Below are 18,399 nucleotides of genomic sequence, written 5' to 3' on the forward strand. Positions count from 1 at the left end.
CATTGATCGAGGAAAGCAAGACCCTCAATTGCTACAAGACAATTCTTCTTCCTTCTCAAAGTTGGTGTCGGAATTTTTGAGAAGATCATCCCAAAGTAATTGCAAAAAAAGATAAGAGCATGAGGAAAAACAGAAGGAATAACATAGCGGCAGCAGTAGTAGACAATCAGACAGTTATTGTACATAGCTAAAAAAGTTAGGCCTAATTCTCAGTTTAATTAGTTTTGGCAATGGATTGCAGCTCAAGAAATCCTGATTCATTACATTAACAACTCAAAGTTGAAGGTCAAGTAGATTGAAGGCTCATGATCAGTATGTCTTAATTGATATTCTGATTTCACAAGTTTAATGAGTTTCTAATATAACTACGATTTTCCTTTTCAAATTATATTCATCACACAATTAGTGATTGTTTCCATTATTTCTATACTGGCTCCATTCAAAAAATTTAATGTTAGTGAAAACTACTTTAAAGTTACATTAGTCATCATATAACTTGTGCATTGAATGTACATAGACTTGTGCATTATATTCAGTGAATGAAGTCTTATTGTATATATGCCACCAATAAAATACTCCGTAACTAAATGTCAATCTCTGGAATACAATAGCAGGCAACTTTTCTTCAAAAAAATAAAAAAGTAGTAGGCAACTTAGAATTTGTAAGTTAACATCTTAATCTTTTATTTTTACTATGAACTCTATGCTTGAGTTTTTTTTTCCCCACTTCTTTCTGGAGTTACTTAAAGTAAGTTTTTCTTTCCATTCATTACTTCATTAACATTATTTTATTTTAGAGTCACTTTGAATTTTTGTAATGTGTTGTGTACTTTCACTTTGTTTGCTTACGGTTTGAACATCAAAGTATAATTTTTTTAGTTTGACTCTTTACAAGGACTTGAATTTGAGGCATTTCTCTTAGCACTAAAATCATCACAATGGTGTCTACTTGTGTGAACTTTAAAGCCAATATCAAATTTACGAAGAATAGCAATGCTCTGTAATTTGAACATCTCTCCTTTAGAGCAATTTTTTTAAAAAAATATGTAATTCAACCCGTGCGAAGCACGGGTTTGTAACTAGTTATATATAAAATAATTGGGTAAGAAATGTATAAAATATAAGAGTTAAACATGGTTTTTGTCTTTACAAAATTAAAAATAAACATCACATGTTCCAGAAAATGGTCTAAACACGGAATCCCCTAACATCATTTATGAATCAAAGTTGTCCAAAATCAAAATTTTATCAAAATAGTTCCAAAAAAAAAAACTATTATCAATCATGAAGTACAATACCCCCCCTTTCCATTACAAGAAGAATTTTCTACTGTCTATCAGAAACCATGGACAAGAAGGCTTCCAACTACTTAATAAACGTGTATTTCCAAACAAAAATGTTATCCCTTTCCATATACAAACAGCACAGTAACACTGACTAGGTAAGGAAGACTAAGAAAAATAGGAAAATGAACAAGGCCAACAAGGCCAATATCATCATGATCTGGCCCTTTGCACTAGCTTTCTTCATAACCATTGCCACTTTTTTCTGCAACCATAATAAAAGAGCAACATTTTACCTCTTTACAAGATTATATGAGTAGTATCACAATAAACATTATAATTTATCAATTTAATTACCATTATTTCACAACAGTAATCTTAAGAATGAAAATTATCTTTTAAATTTTTTACTTCTAGAAGAGAAAATGAAAACTAGATGAAGAAACACTCACTTGGACAAAATCTAGACGATTTGATGTACTGTCCATCTCGTTACCAAGTTCATCTACAATCTTTTCCTGAAGCAATAAGATTTTGACAATTTTAGAATGGGAAATTCTGACAAAGAAAAAATTACAAAGTCATAGGAACACTACTTTTATCTAAGAAATTGAAAGAGAGCACAAGTTTTATCTAGTCTTCTATAATTAGAAGCAAAATATCAACAATCATAAAATGTAAAATCTCTCGGATCCAAACCTGGGCAAGGAGTTCTTCATGTATGGTGAGTCCAACGCCTCCAATTCTTTGTACGCTTAAACTAAGTTCATCTAACTCCTCGTCCTGTTGCCTATCAGCCCAAATAGATATAAAATAAATCAAAACTAAAATATCAACCAAAAAGGCTAATTGTATTTCCAGAAATCATAAGCATGTCCAGACAAATTTCTAAACTATTGAGCATTGTATTTTCATGTTTTTTACATTATGGTTATGTAAGGTGGCTTTATATTTTTTCCTGATTCCATAACGAAAGAAAAAAAAGGAATTCAACCATCTCGGTTATGAGTTTTAATAAATAATGAGGATAGATCCAAACATGAACTAAATATTTGCAAATAATGCTAATGAGAATGTTTTTGATGTGCATAATAAAATGTCAAACTAATGAAATTATTACAGTACAAGATTGTATAGTCACACATACAGACACGGTGTAATCTCATGAAGACGAGCAAAAGTCACTTTAAATGAGGAATGTGTTATACTAAAGTAAAGAAAAGACAGATGCATAATCCAGTTACATATGATTTAGAGAGAGAGAAGAGAAGTACTTTATAAGAAGCGTCTGCCTATCTGATTCTGACTGAATGAAATCATCATTATCATTGGCAGCATTCTGGTTGGATGCATAAGGTTGATAGGAATCCGGTAGTCTCATTAGTTCTCGGTGCATCCCATTAATGCTTGTTGTACTTGAGCTCTTTCCGGCATCCACTGTTTTCTTCATTGTGCCAACCTATTAAGCAAGAAAGGAATCATTATTCTTTATGCATTATACAAGTACAAAATATAAAAATAAATATACAACTACTACACAATGAGTTGGGAAAAAAATGGTTGCATCTTCCCAACTAAAATTGGGCATACATTATGAATACCTGAGAACGAGCACTGCTTGTCCATCTCCTCCGATTTTCAATCTCAGCGTCATCAATGCCATACCAAGAAGGTTCTCTAGCAGCAACAGCAATTGCTTTTTCCAATTCATCCACCTTTCTATCAAAACAAAATACTTCAGCATTTGTTTATAGAATAGATCGTGGAATTAAAAACCGAGTAGGACGAAGAAAGGAATCGATGCAAACATTAGCTCTGTATTATGTGTGACGAAAGTAGCCTAAGGTGGAAAACAGAGTAGGTTTAATTTTGTTGAACTGAAATGAAACATGTAGAAAATTTGAATTGAAAATTTAATTAGACAAGCTTAATACTACAGAATTATTTTATGATTAAAAGTGAAGTGTGATTGATTTTCACTCCGCCCGCATTTTTGGGACTTGTGTAGCATGAAAATAAGCTGAAAGTAATATTGTATCCATTCTCAACTCTTTATGCTTTACCGAACAAATGTGAATGAAAATCAATATTTTAATATTAAATTTTAACTTCATTTCATAATTTACAGCTTCCCCGGCAACCATACCCGGGAAATCTCCAGGATTTGGAGGGGAAAGCAAAGGGTAAGAGGATAGACAATGATTTTCCTATCCTTGAGTTATACTTAGATGTGTTAAATAGACAAGGGGAAGGGGTAAAAAAAGAGAGTTAAATGAAAATAATGAATTAAGCATAATATGTTTAGAAATTTATTAATAATCAGTCATATTAAAGTTTAAATTATATCTCAACAGTGGTATTTAGAATAATAAACACGGAAACATGTAGAAGTGGAAACATGTAGAAGTGCACTGATTTTTTTCTCTTTTGAAATATTAACCAAAATTAAATGAACCCAGAAAAGTAAGCTTTAAAATAACTTAGGGTTATGTACAAATTATTCAAATTTTTTCCCAACAGAAACCATCCAAAAGTCAGTGCTCATGCAAATGAGGGCAAGAACAATGTGAAACAAGAACAGAAAAGCTCATTTAAAGATAAGCCATTTTTTCAATGACTCTACATATGCAAGCAATGAATCTACCTGCCACTCTATGCTTTCACATCCAGAAAGAACCTCCTTCGTAACACGTACTTTCTCCGCAGCATCAGAAGTACGTTTCCATTGCTCAAAAGTAGATTGCAGATTATCAATCTGAAATCATCAAATAATCAAACAATCAAACACTTATCCTACAAAACCAATAATGAACTCAAACCACCAAGAACCAATCTTATCAATTCAACATTGAACATTTCTTTTAGAAATATCCCATTTTACATTCAATTTCAACTCAAACCCCTAGATTTTCATTTTGTATTTCTTTGCAGTGATTCATACATGCAGTGTACACACTTCAAACTCATACTACATCACAATTGGGTTCTGCTCAAAATGTCAAATTTATGCACCATTCCAAGAAGGGTTTCAAATCCCAAATCAATTTTAACTCAAAACCCTAAATTTTCATACTGTATTTCTTTTCAGTGATTCATACATGCAGTGTACACACTTCAAACTCATACTACATCACAATTGGGTTCTGCTCAAATTATCAAATTTATGCACCATTCCAAGAAGGGTTTCAAATCCCAAATCAATTTTAACTCAAAACCCTAAATTTTCATACTGTATTTCTTTTCAGTGATTCGTACTCGTATACTTCTATAATAACAAATCATACAGCGTACACACTTCAAATTCACAGATCTCAATTGGGTTCTGCTCAAAATCCCAACTTTATGCACCAAAAAGCATAATCAAATAAATAACCAAAAAATTAGGGGGAAAATCTCAATCAAGTTCTTCTCAAAATCCCAAATTTATGCACCAAAAAGCGTAATCTGGTTAAAATTGCAATTCAATTTTAACACAAAACCCTAAATTTTCACATTGCATTTATTTTCGGTGATTCATCTTACTCATATACTTCTATAACAAATCATTCTGTGTGCAACACTTCAAATTCACAGGTTTCAATTGGGTTCTGCTCAAAATCCAAAATTCATGCGCCAAAAACCGTAATCAGATTAATAACCAAAGAAATTAGGAAATAAATTTCCAAATACTCTTGTCAAAAAAAAAAATTCCAAATACTAAAAAAACCATCAAATAAAATTGAATAAAAAAAACACTTGATAGCAATGATTCACCTAAATTCACAGCATTTTCAAGAATTACATATTAAGTGTTATGAGGGGGAATTGAAATTGCGTATTCGAATTAGAGATAAAATAAACCCTATGTAATTTGGGGGAAAAAAAGTTCAAAAAAAGAACTTACAGATTCTTGAATTTCGGATTTGACAACGTAGAAAGGATCCTGAGCTGAGGGCATGTTATGGATCGGAGAGAATAATCAGAAATGAATTGTCGTGAACACTGAGACTCTGTTGTTTTTTCTCTTCTCCCTTTTTTTTATTTATTTTTCAATTTATAACCATATAAATAAATTCTCCATGGCAACAATTGTTGTTTTTAATCTTGAGTAGGGGTGTTAAGAGGAGGTCTAGTAATTTGAAATTCTTTTTCGTGGTTGTTAGGGTTTGAAATTCGATCAGAGACGAATAAATTCAATTGTTCTATTTGAAATCAATTTCGTGTTTTTCTAAATGATTTATTTTGATAGAAGCTCATTAGTCACTTAAAAAAAAGATTATCTTTTCTTTTTCTTCATCCAATTCATTTTTTTATATGTACATATTTTTTTTTTTTTAATAACGAAAGGAAGGTTCAATGAAACTATGAAAGCTAATGAACGGGATAAAGGGATTTAGAATTGGCACATCAGTTAATGTTTTTAATTTATGTGACAATTCATAATGTTTTGACGGAATGCATGTGTGTTTAATATTCATGCACTCATGGTGTAAAACAAAACTCCAATCAAATCATGACAAATGGATATTTTTAGAATTATTTTAAGAACTAACCGAAAAATGTGGCATTAAGATATATTTCGATTGGATGCATGTGTAAAAACGTATTAGACTATCGGGTAAATCAATAGATTAGTTATTTCCAATATATAGTGATAGCTTTCTAAATCAAGAGTGACCACACAATGAACTTTCGAAATGTTATACCTAAGCCATTTAAAGCAGTAATATGCAATTTGATGAATCTAAGATAGTTTACAATGGTGGATGAGCTCATTCTTATGGAGGATAAGCTTTCCTTGAGAAACATGAAGCAAGCAACAGCAGATGAATCACAACGCTGTTTATTATTTGAGCTTCAAACTCCAATGAAGCTAAAAGCATAGCTTGCAATGAGTGTGTTCCAAGCTAGTTTTGTGTGGAGGACATTCGTCGATTCTCATAATATAACCAAGAAGTTTATTAACCACAAGGAGATGACTAATTTGCATGATTGAAGAGAAAAGAATCATTAGGTTACATGCTCGTCAAATTTTAAAACTTAATTTAATTGAAAACCTGTGCACTTATTGTGGTCTCTTAATTAGATTGAAACCAAAAACTATAAGGGCATCTCAAACGAGGTTTTTATCAGAGTTTCAAACACTGGCTAGCAATCCAAGTTCCATACGAAACTACAGAGTACCTTATTTAAACAATCACTCCATACAAATGAGTTAATTAATTGTAATTATGAATTGCTTAAATATGCACCATTGGAGTAAAAATATTGTTTGTTGTATAAATGTGATGTGACACAATGGAGCAAACTAAATGAGAGATGAACAAGTAGATTGAAGAATCTTTAATGAATTGAATTGGATGAGTATATTATTTTATATAATTGATTACTCCAAAATATAGTTAATTCTTTAAGAGCAATTACTTTATTTTTTGACAATATTAAGATTAATAATTACTTAATCACTAAATTGAGTAGTCGCACAAAGTTCTTGTGAAGAACAATCTTAAGATTAATTACTCAATCACTTAAATTTAGTCGCACAAAGTTCTAGTGAAGAACAATCTTGGGTGTTGTTTCTCTGAAACTTGCATGTCTTGAGTTGTGAATGTCCTACAGTTCAAATAGTATACAACAATTTCCTAGCAAATCCATTAAATTAAGCTCCAGAATATACATTACTCAAACTACACAGATGTTCATGTCAAAGAAATACAGGGAAGAAAAAAAAAATCAAGGCTTCCACAACTTCATTGTGTTGTCGCCACTAAAAGTTGCAACAAGATTCCTATGGGGATGATGAGTGACACCGATAATTTCCTTATCATGAACCTGCCATTAATCAAAGATATTTATTAAATCCTAAAAAAATTAAACATCCTCCATACAAGAAAATAAAATCCAAAATTAAATGGAGCTACATGGCCATTTAACCACAGGATCCAAAATTAAATGCATAACATCAATTGAAGACCATTACTATAAGAGTTTGTTTAACCTTATCTTAGGACACATAAAACCTTATCTTAGAAAATTATCAGCTTATGTCAAAAAAATATCCATAATACTTTGTGAGTAAGTGTTTCATTAATCTACTTAAAATAGCTAACTGAAAAAACAATTAAGGTGTTTATTCAAACAAAGCCTAGATAAGCTTGAAATGTGGCTGCATAAAAGGACACATCGAGAGGTTTTCCGATTTCATTTATATTTCAGTTTTTACAGATTTTACACAGATCCCCTTTTTTTTACACTACATTCAGTTCAGAGATAGGGTTGGCATATCCAAGTGTCTAAAAAAAAAAACACTAATTTGGATCAAATAACATAATTGCATATATAAAAACAGTACTAGAAAATAAAACCAGATTCAGAGATATTTATAGATCTAATCTCACGCTAAATCAACAAACATACCGTCATCAAATGCTCCAATTTGCCAGATTGATAGCTGAAGCAGTACATATTCCTGCATTTAATTCATAGATTCCATTATGAACAAAGAATATGACAAATTCAAATTATAATCTGGGAGGATTAGAATGATTACTTAAAAATAAAAATAAGAGGCTGATTAGGAAAACCTCAAGGAGCTCTATGTAAAGTGCTGTATAATTAAGCTAAACTCTGATGGTCAATGCAAATTTGCATTTAACAAGGCACGCTAATTTTACCTTAAACTAAAGGTGAAAATCGGAGAACAAATCATACCATTTGGGATTTTGGAACCATAGAGAATATTAGAGAAAGAGATATCTCAAGTTCTCAACCATTAAGCAAGGTGGATGCAAAGATCAAACAAGTCGTACTAAACTATTAAGGATTCATATTTAAATCATCGAATATTAGACATGAATAATAATATGATGATAGAATATTATGGTATCATTTGATCCACGTAACCAAACCCAACTAGTGGGAAAAGACTAGTTATTGTTGAATAGTCTGTGATTAGTCAATTTTTATAATGTACTTAACATCTTTGACAACCATATTGCACGAAGGAGCAGTTTCAAGTTATCCATTAAAATTAGGATAGGGTACCTGTCTTCACCAACACAGTAAATCCATTCCCCTTTAGGTGAAATGCAGGCTGCAACGAAGTCTCCACCCTCTCTTTTACCGGATGAGAAACTCTTCACAACCTACACCAATTGGAAGAGAAAAGCAGGCTCAAATACTGACAATACTTCCAATTATACCTTAGACGAATACTTATCTAAAAACTACTAGTTAACAGTCTAGTCTTATTGAAACTTCATAAGAATGGTCCCTATCCTTTTCCAACTGAATATTAGCACATACAGCTAAAAACAATGTTTGGTCCCTCTTACAATGAAACAACACTGTGCTCAAACCTCTTGACTATTAGTCGTAATTACAATGGTGATTTTCAAACAATTTTTAAAATTGTTGAGATTGATCATCAAATATATTTCGGAAAAAGCATTAATTTAAAAGTAACTTCATTAAACCTCAAAATTTTTAAATTACAATTTCCAAAAGATGCAGCACTTCTGCATTTACTTTGCATGTAAATTTCAAAGAAAAATTTGTTTATTTGTATAAAAATAGGGCCGGAACAGGTAAAATTTACAGTGTCATCTAATTGTAAAGTGTGTCAGACATATGTTCGATACGTGGTTGCTCCTTGTGAATATCAAACTAGGTTTAAGTATAAACATTATGTCGGGAATATATTTGCATATCAAACCAAATGGACATTTAGAGCAACAAACTCGATCACATTTAAATTTTAACCAGTATGAATATGAAGAATTAGATATACTCATCCTGGTCTTGAACAACAAAAAAAAACTTATGCTGGTCGGATATCAGAACAGTCATTTTTCATTAAGGAAAACAATGCAAACAGCCTTAACACTAATATTGAGACACGGTAGAACTAAGTATGAATATAATGACATCCAGAGATCAACTCTTTAAAGTTTACCTGTCCTTGAAGTGTCATGATGTATATTGATGAGGTTTTGTTACAAACAACAATGTGTTCAGTATTCTTGGGGAAAATGAAAACAGAATTAACAGAAGCATCTCCTCCCTAGCAGCCAAAAAAAGGAACCAGAAATTAGGCAAAACAAATTTAGGGGAAATGATAGCACAAAACTAAATGGAAAAAAAAAAATGGACTTTTTTAAAAGACATACCCTTAAAGGAGGAGGTGGCTTAAATGTTTGTAAGCAGTCTGTAGTCTTCAAATCCCAAACCTGTAAGGAGGAAAAAAAAAAAAAAAAAATATGCCTCACGATCACGAACATAAGAGAAAACAAGACACCTGTCACATGTTGTCAAGTAACTGACCTTGACTGTACAATCACTGGATGCAGTAATAACACGACTCCCATCGTTGGTGAAAGTTGCATCGTTCACATAAGATGTATGGCCACGAAACTCTTTCAACATCTTTCCAGATTTGAGGCCATGGATTCTATATTACATAAAGAACCATTGCACTCAGCAGTTGCTAAACATTTGATTTGTAAGGTTAAAACATAAATTTCAAGCCGCTCTAAAGTGTTACAATTAAAACAAATATAAAGAATTGCACAGAAATCCGTAATTTCACTAGCAACCCCTCTAGAGTTTTTAAGAGTAACTAAGCTAAGAGTTACTCTAAGGGCCTGATTGATTTGCGGTCTTACCACCAATAATTAACAAAAACACCGCAAGTTTGATTTTTGTCTTACCACCAACTATAATTAGCGACACTAGCTTCCACTCACTTGCTTATTAATGCAGTATAACATGTTACATAACATTTTCAGTATAAATTTGAAGTTTCGGGTGAAAGATCAAGGCCCGTCAAATGATTATCTTGAGAGACTACATAAAATAAGTAAAATTAATATAACAAACCTTGCAGTGCTGTCAAATGAAGTACTTAATAATTGGCTTCCATCACGAGAGAAGGAAACACTTGTGACACCTTGGGAATGTGCATGCTCAAGACGCCGCAAGCATTGAGCAGTCCTTATACGCCACACCTAAATTGAAATGTGAATTATACAATTTAAAGTTTAACATTAATAGCTTCAGGTGAAAATAGAATCACTTTACAACTGCAACATTAATAAGAACTGCCGTTCAATCAACAGACAAAATTATAAATATTACTTAAAAGATAAAACAATCACGAACATTACATTTCTATACATACATGCATTGGGCATTTAATAGCTAGCTTTCAATAAAACTATCCAGTTAGACAAAATTCAAGCAAATGCTGCAACCTGCAAGCTATAAGTATCATAAATCACTAAATTACAAAGCAAGAAGCAACCATGCGGAGGCCGGAGACCATTTCCACTCAAGAAAAAGCTTTGCATTCATGACAATTAAAAATGCCATACCATAATACTAGTATTGCCAAAGAAATATTTGTTCCCTTGAGAATTTAGATGAGTTCAGTGCAAAAGCAATGAAACCTAAAGTTTTTTTCCCCCCATAAGAATAGATAACAAGTTTTAAGTAAGCGGAATCGAGAATACAGGTTTTGAAATGAGTGAGCAAGTAACTATCAGTATCAGATTTGTATATATGTGTGAAACACCTGAATTTTCATCTCATTGGTTCTTTGTTTCCAAATTATTTTTAAGATTTTATAAACTGGAATTGTTATGTACACAAGTGGCATCCTGTAAAATGGTTAAAAACGAAAAAAATCTCCCAAAATTGAAGATACACTCATCATTAAAATATATAGTCTAGACACACAAACTGCCATCAATCTAAGGCATAATTAATAAGTTAAATACAATAAAAATCAATAACATTATGGAAAACCGAATAAGAGGAACAGAGGAGGAAAAACGGAGGAAAACAAGAAAAATAAACAAAACAAAGCAGACAACAAACTAGTTGTGTGTGATAGTTCAACAGCAGCATGGGGCTGGTCGACAGTGGCATGCGGTTTTTCCACGGTGGTGTCCGCGGTTGAATGGCAGAAAATGAAAGGGAACAAGATGGAAGAAGGCTTGGGGAAAAGGGAGAAGACGAGAACTCGTTTGCAGAGAAGTAAATACGGGCTGCACACAAAATACCCATATTACCCTCAACCGTTTCAATTGGCCAAATGGGTTTCTCATACACCTTCACTGTTGTGGACACGATGGCCATGATGTGTGCTGTGGTTTTCTCCACGAACACATGTGTGGTGGCCACGACACTCTTGCCATCGCCATAACAGTCTCTCGGCGCAACTGGCTGCAATTGACTACCTAAGTCTCTCGGCGCAACTGGCTCAGAAGGGAAAAAAATGCATAGCTACGTGAAATCTGGGAATCTATGCAATGTGAAGCGAAGGACACAGAAAAAAACAGAGAATCGAGATTGTGGCCTTTTGTGGATCACTATTGAAGCAGAAACAACACTGACACAGCCAAAATCCCTACTTTCTTCACATTTTTGTCATTTTGTATCTATGAAGCATGGACACCAGACACGACACGGATACTGACACGCCGATAATCTGAGAAAATTAGATAATTCAGTGTAATTACAAGTGTCGGTGTCGGACACCGGGACACGCCTAATCCGATGAGTGTCCGTGCTTCATAGTTTTGTATTCATTTTTAGGGAGACTTTTGAATTTACGTTCATTGTTAAGGCGGGTGTTTGAGTTAAGATCTATTCACCATGAAAAAAAAAAAATTTCACTTCTATTTGCAATGCAGTTTTCACGACTATAACCAATTATAGATTTTTTTTTCCTGGTGAAGGGATTCTAACTCAAAAACTTACCAAAACAATAAGTGTAAATAGCAAAAATTTCCCTCAAATTGTGGATAAAACAGAGCGTGTACGGTGTTGCCAATGCCTCAAAGTTTCATCCACAAAAGGCCACAATATGCGACAGAGAACTTATAGCAGCCATAGGCCACTCCGCACCACACAAATACTAGAGTGACACAATTTACCACTATTAACAACTCCGCCGTGATTTAATGGTGTACAAAATCATATTCACTAACCAAGTGATTTTCTATAGCTAAGTTCAATTTCACAGTAACGTTGAACAATCATATGTGCAAGCTTTGAAAAGATCAAAAGATGTAGAATACTCACTTTAATCTTTCCATCTGTTGACCCAGACGCAATCATCTCTGAATCTCTGCTAAAGTCTACACAAAGCACAGCCTCATCATGCATCATGAATGTTTCCTGCAAATTCTCATAATCAAAAAATGTCCACAGAAAAAATGACAAGACTTGGGGTAAATTTAAGAAACTTCCTTTTATTAAAGAAATGATAAACTATCAAACAACTAACGTTTTCCGAGTGGAAACCACGTTCACTTTGATATTTTTAAATCTCTATCTCGCAAGTAAAATGTAATCAGCATATAGAGTCTTATGCTTAGATTTCTTATACATAACATGTGAACAACAAATCATAATTAATGATGCAGAAAAAGAAAAAAAAAAACAAAATTTCATGATCAAGTTTAAATTAGTCCCAAATTGGCAACAGAGATCTGATAGCATGAAGTTTCTTTTCTATAGTTTTGAATTTGATTGCACCTATAGATGCTGGGAAAAACTGTGTTTTGAAGACCAATAAGCAAAGAGAATTTTCCCAGGAAGTTCATCATCACATGCAATACATTAATTCTTGATACATAAAACAGATCAAATAAAAACTAACTCACTTCTGCCTGGTACTGGAGATCTTTCTTGAGTTTTCCACTTATGTAATCCCAGACCTAGAAATATGTCCACAAATCAGCAAAAAAGCAGCCGGTGATGAAAGTTTCAAATCCAACTATGATACCTCAATAAATCCATCAATCGAACACGAAAAATCCAACTATGCATACCTCAATAAACCCATCAATCGAACACGAAACGAGATATTGCCCATCTGGTGAAAAGCGAGCACATTCCGCATGACTTTTTGCCCCAAACTAGAAGCACATCAGCAGACACAAGAAAAGGATCAGGCTATGTATTCTCCAACTTAGAAGGGTAACCAGTGATGGCTAAATTTTTTTTTTATAGAAAAGAAAGTAGAGAAATATAAGACAGATAAAATAAGAAAACATCTAGAAGGCAACATAAATAGGAGGTCAAATTCTTTTTTAAGAAGCTAAATAGGAGGTCAAATTAACTTAATTGTTTAACTGACAACTAATGGCCCAGTATGATACGACCATAAATGTACCAGATCACTGTCACATATCAATGCAAATGCAATCTAGATCACAAAAATACCAGGTCAATAACAAAGAATCAGATTGCATATCAACGGATGATTGCAGAAATAATGTACCAACTGTGATCACTGCAAGCCATCGATTTTCAATGTACACACAATCGAGTCATCCTTGTCCCAGTCTAGGAAGTTAACAGTGACAGGTAGCACCGCGATTGCGCTGGATCAGAGTGGAGCGGCATCTGGCCGCAACGGTGAAGGCAGGGGCAATGCGGAATAAGGGTGCAGCCGCAGCAGAAGAGATCTGTGATGTTCTCTTCCACGACACTAAAGGCAAGAGGGAAACCCACATTTATCCTTATGATTTAAAACATTATAGGGATATTTTGGGGGGTATTCACTCGAACCCCAGTCTTATTCTCTTCTTTGCGCTCGCTGATAAAATTTCTGTTCCCTCTTCTGCGAGCTTCCTTCTCTGCGTCCCATTTTCAGCAATTCAGCAGATCATCACCACAGTCCACAAGCCGCCAGATTCTTGTTTTCTCCTCTCCCTAGTTTCCAGTTTCCTACTTTCCTTCTGTTCTTTATTTTATTTTTCATTGTCTTTTTCTTTTGTTTTTCCTTCTTGTTTTTACTTTTATTTTTGCTCCTTTTTTTTTTTTTTTCCAACCTCTATTTCGTTTTTGTTTCCTTTTTTCGAATTTTTTTTACTTCTCTGTTTTGTTACTTCAAGTCTTGAAGACTTGGGCTTCTTTGTTTCCCTAACTTTTGTTGCTATTTTTGGTGGTGATTAAAGTGTGAGTTTTGATTAAGCTTTATGACCTTTTATTGCTTATTTTATGAACATTATGACTTTTTATTGCCAGTTATGAATAATTTTGAGCTTCGAGATATTTGTATAATTTTACATTAAATGTGGTTATATTTTTATTTTTTGTCCAAAATATTATCAAATAGCAGTAATCCTGCTATCTCACTTTTGGGGATGGCCACTCTGTTCTTCTATCCGGGATTGAGTACCTAGGTCCCGATTTATATTTATATAATATCCTTGTGACAGTATAAAGAGGAGCAAAAACTACATCCTAATCACACCCCTCTCAAAACCCCCATATGCCATTCTGTGTAAGCCAATAACCAATAAGGTAAGGAGAAGGGAAATAGATAAATGAAGAAAACATGTTCTATTGAAGCAAGAGTGTCACAAAGAAGAATACCATAAACAAAGAGAATCAACTTTAAAGTAAGATTCTACATCACAAGGAAAAAAAAATATAACTATAATGAAAGCAATAAATAATTCGATGGCAGAAAGTTTATTCTTCAATTAAAATGACCATGCAAAACTATATTTGGCTCTGCACATCTGTTGTTGTCTCCTTAAGTAATGTTCACATGTCATTATCTATTAAAACTTAACAGATACACTGCCTTGAAGGATATACAAAAAGCATACCTTTATAGTATGAGAAAGATTGGTTGGATACATGTCATCCACATCTTGTTTCATAGCAGCTGTTCCACGAAACAAATCAAACTGTGTTCCAGGAGGAAGTAAACCTGCAAGATCCCGAAGGAAATCATCCCCATCAAGATATAAATTATCCTCTAAGTAACCAGGTGGCAACGTAAGATGCACTGACACGATACGGAGATACACCATTTCTTATATTAAAGAATACACATTACTGTTAAGAATCAAATATTCTATAAATGTAAATGGTTAAACGAAGGTACACCAATGATTTTTAATATCGGACACGTGAAAAAGCTAGATTGATAAAGAAATGACGTGGGTGCTAAGTAAAAGACAAACCAGTGGGTGGTAAGTAAAACTATGTCAATCAGTCTGTGGCTATGCAAAGGCAGGCTAAGTGAAGTGAAGACTGAAGTAGTGAACTACATTGCAATTAATTGGGAGTTTCAATATTCAAAGAAAAAAAGAGGGAATAGTTACAAAATAAGGCTAAGAGTCATGGCATGTGTATCAACAAAGCATTGTATAGCGTATCAAGGGCACACACTGATATGTACTATATCAAAGTGTATCCGTATCCGATGCATACCAAATATGGATACAGGATGGAAAACCATGAATCAGAACTTCACATGTGACAACCAAGCATTCTATCATTTCCATGCATGGTAAATTTAATGATGCCAAAACATAAAAAAGAAATATCTTCTCTGCTTAATTATCAATAGAGAAATGAATGATGCATTCCTATTACTGAAAATTTAAAAACTGAAATCATTCTTAGGAATTGGTAAGTTGCAGATATGAACAATGGTTCACATTGCCTAGGTACTTGAGCCAAAAGAAAAAAATAAATTAAATAGCATTGCCAGGTCCACCTTGATGCTGCTGCCACTTCAAAGCCTGACCAATTAAAGCCATTAATCGGGAAGGTGGCACCACAGTCACTTCTGCTGCAATAGCTGAAAACACAAACACAGAGAAATCCTATTGTTAAAAAATGTGAATTGGAGAACATATCATACAAGTCCAACAATATAAGTATCTTACGTCCATCATACAAAATGACTAAGAATCATGGTGTACGATATTCAAAACCATGGTTAATTGTGTTCATTAAATGGTTAATGAGTTGCGACACCTTGTCATATTCATTAACCATCTGTCAAGCGTGATTAACAATGTTCATGAACTGTGTTAACCTGACCATCTAAAGTGTTGTCAAATTTTGATGTCAAATTTGTGTCAAAATAACACACCTCTTATTATAATCATTAAACTAGTAACCATATCACAATACGATGCAGTAAGGAAAAAAAAAAAGGAAAGACAAAAACCTTGGGCTATTTGCGCACGTCGCTTCTCTTTTGTTGATTCTTGATAGGCCTATCACAAAATAATAATTTTATATGAGGAATTACAGCTAAATGATAACACAATTTCAGCGGAGTGCAGAAACAAAATAACAAGAACTGAAATAAGCAGAGAGTTGTTTGATTTGGAAAACAAAAAATTGTAAAAAGATTAAGAATTAGAAAAGGGTCATTCTGACCTCATTTGGGTCAAAATACGTTCTAACGAGAAGATGCTCAAGCCGCAAATATCTTTCAGGTTGCTCTTGTTTCATGACACCCATCACCTGTGTTTGCCTTAATATAGCACGTGCGGTATCCAGTTCTCTAAGTTCAATCATTTCTAATACAATCTGCAACCAGAACCATCGTATTATCAATAGATAATCACAATTTGGGCGTAGTTACATACAATGGCCCTCTTTGGATAAATGATTTAATTTTCAGCTTATAGCATAAGCATTTATCATGTTTAAGCTATTTCAATAACAAAAGATACAACGAAGTTAAATTGTTTTTGTACAAGCTAGGTTGTTTTCATAAGCCATCTTGCAGAGCTTAATTTGCAGCTTAGTATAAGCATTGATCATGACAAGCACTTATGTATAAGCTATTTCTATAACAAAATATACAATAAAGTCAAAAAATTTCATATAAGCTATTTTCATAAGCTATCTTGGAGAGCTTATGAAAATAAGCTGAAAACAGCTTATGAACATGGCAAAGGGCTCATTTAATGAAACAAAAACCACTTTTATAGAAAATGATTTTCAAGGGAAGCAACAAAAAACAGCTTCTCGTAGGAAGCAGTTTCTAGATAATTTCAGATTCTCATTTTCTTAAGAATCCATAACAATTGGATGGAAACTTCCAAAAGTGACTATTTTTTTACAATTATGGCAAACGGTCTCATAAGCTATTTCCATAACTTCTTCCAAACAATCTAACAACTGCTTACGCTTATAGATAAGCTCAAATAAGTCAATCCAATCCAATCCCAATGACTCAAATAACATAATTTGCAGCCTATAGCACAAAGCAATCATCATGATAAGCACTTGTGTATAAGCTATTTCTATAACAAAATATACAAAATTAAGTTAAATTGTTTTCATATAAGCTACAATCTGTTTTCATAAGCTATCTTAGAGAGCTCGTGAAAACAAGCTGAAAACACCCTATGGACATGTCATTAGCTATTTTCATAAGTTCTTCCAAACAGTCTAAAATATGTTTATGTCAAGAAATAAGCTCAGATAAGTCAATCCAAACCGGCCCAATAAGTAAATAAACTCAAATAAGTCAATCCAAACCGGCCCAATAAGTAAATAAGCTCAGATAAGCCAATGCAAACCGGGCCAACAACTCAAACACAATTATTGGTCGGACTATACTTAACTCACAACCGAACTCTAGATTATCAGGGTCCCCATCCAAATAAGTCTAACCAGTGCTTACGCAAGCAGATAAGTTCAAATAAGTCAATCCAAACCGACCCAAAAACTCAAAAGCAAAATACCTGCTCATACAAATCCTCCAACGTATTCCTAGGAAGCTTAAGTTGAGAAACTTGAGGCAAAATAGCATCCCATCTTCCACCATTAATATCAGCAACGAATGTTTCAATACTATCAACAGTATTCAGAGAAACTTGACATTCATTCTGTAGTGTTTGAAACGTTTGATGCAACGAGTTTTCTTTGCAGAATTGAAGCACGGTTTTAATCACACTGAAAAATCGCAAAAAAAAAAAAAAACAATGAAAATTGAAAAGAATTAGGAAGAATGAATGAAAGTAAGATAATAATGGTAGAATTGAATTGAATTGAATAGAGAAGAAAACTCACTCTCGAGCTTCGATTTCTAGCGTAGACATTGTTTGCGAGAGAGTGAATGAGTCTGTGTAGGGTTTAGGGCTAATCAAACTATTTTGAACGAAAACGATTTGGAACAAAGGGATACGGATACGCGTGTGTGTGTCTATATATATTCTTCTTTTTTTTGGTGATATATATATATAGGGTTATGATAGAAGACACCTTTTGTGAAGGTGTCTTTTATCAAGTTACTCTATGAGCATTTGCGAAAAGACACCAACTTACTTTTATGAAGGTGTCTTTTAGCAAAGTTATAACT

General features: G+C 33.3%; 2 protein-coding genes across 2 annotated transcripts; both read right to left on the reverse strand.

Moving 5' to 3' along the window:
* Nucleotides 1-1,184: 1,184 nt before the first annotated feature.
* LOC146938180 (syntaxin-61-like) lies at nt 1,185-5,501 on the reverse strand. The gene is made up of 7 exons (XM_085752184.1): nt 5,167-5,501; nt 3,928-4,038; nt 2,885-2,998; nt 2,558-2,742; nt 1,983-2,073; nt 1,736-1,801; nt 1,185-1,548 (listed from the first exon to the last, which is right to left on the reverse strand). The coding sequence occupies exons 1-7, from the start codon at nt 5,218-5,220 to the stop codon at nt 1,438-1,440; spliced, it is 732 nt and encodes a 243-aa protein (XP_085608310.1). The 5' UTR covers nt 5,221-5,501; the 3' UTR covers nt 1,185-1,437.
* Nucleotides 5,502-6,750: 1,249 nt separating this feature from the next.
* Nucleotides 6,751-18,214, reverse strand: SMU1 (transducin family protein / WD-40 repeat family protein). Its single transcript, XM_085752183.1, has 16 exons — nt 18,111-18,214; nt 17,783-17,993; nt 16,464-16,616; nt 16,249-16,297; nt 15,790-15,873; nt 14,891-14,994; nt 13,100-13,186; nt 12,932-12,985; nt 12,348-12,443; nt 10,140-10,267; nt 9,585-9,711; nt 9,431-9,490; nt 9,217-9,324; nt 8,307-8,407; nt 7,680-7,731; nt 6,751-7,094 (listed from the first exon to the last, which is right to left on the reverse strand). Exons 1-16 carry the CDS (start codon nt 18,137-18,139, stop codon nt 6,996-6,998), a joined length of 1,542 nt encoding a protein of 513 aa, XP_085608309.1. The 5' UTR covers nt 18,140-18,214; the 3' UTR covers nt 6,751-6,995.
* Between the last annotated feature and the right edge of the window lie 185 nt (nt 18,215-18,399).

The sequence above is a fragment of the Medicago sativa genome, chromosome 3 (assembly GCF_051527215.1).
Source record: "Medicago sativa cultivar Bolivia chromosome 3, Bolivia_mono, whole genome shotgun sequence".
In the NCBI taxonomy this organism is placed as follows: Eukaryota; Viridiplantae; Streptophyta; class Magnoliopsida; order Fabales; family Fabaceae; genus Medicago; species Medicago sativa.

Excerpts from the sequence above, each read along its gene's own strand:
- LOC146938180 (XM_085752184.1), bottom strand. The coding sequence starts at position 5,220 with ATGCCCTCAGCTCAGGATCCTTTCTACGTTGTCAAATCCGAAATTCAA. Across the intron at positions 2,743-2,884 it reads CAAGCAGTGCTCGTTCTCAG|GTTGGCACAATGAAGAAAAC; the intron begins GTATTCATAATG and ends CTTGCTTAATAG. Across the intron at positions 1,549-1,735 it reads ATCGTCTAGATTTTGTCCAA|AAAAAAGTGGCAATGGTTAT; the intron begins GTGAGTGTTTCT and ends TTATGGTTGCAG.
- SMU1 (XM_085752183.1), bottom strand. The coding sequence starts at position 18,139 with ATGTCTACGCTAGAAATCGAAGCTCGAGA. Across the intron at positions 16,298-16,463 it reads CGTATTTTGACCCAAATGAG|GCCTATCAAGAATCAACAAA; the intron begins GTCAGAATGACC and ends ATTTTGTGATAG. Across the intron at positions 15,874-16,248 it reads ACGTGCGCAAATAGCCCAAG|CTATTGCAGCAGAAGTGACT; the intron begins GTTTTTGTCTTT and ends TTGTGTTTTCAG.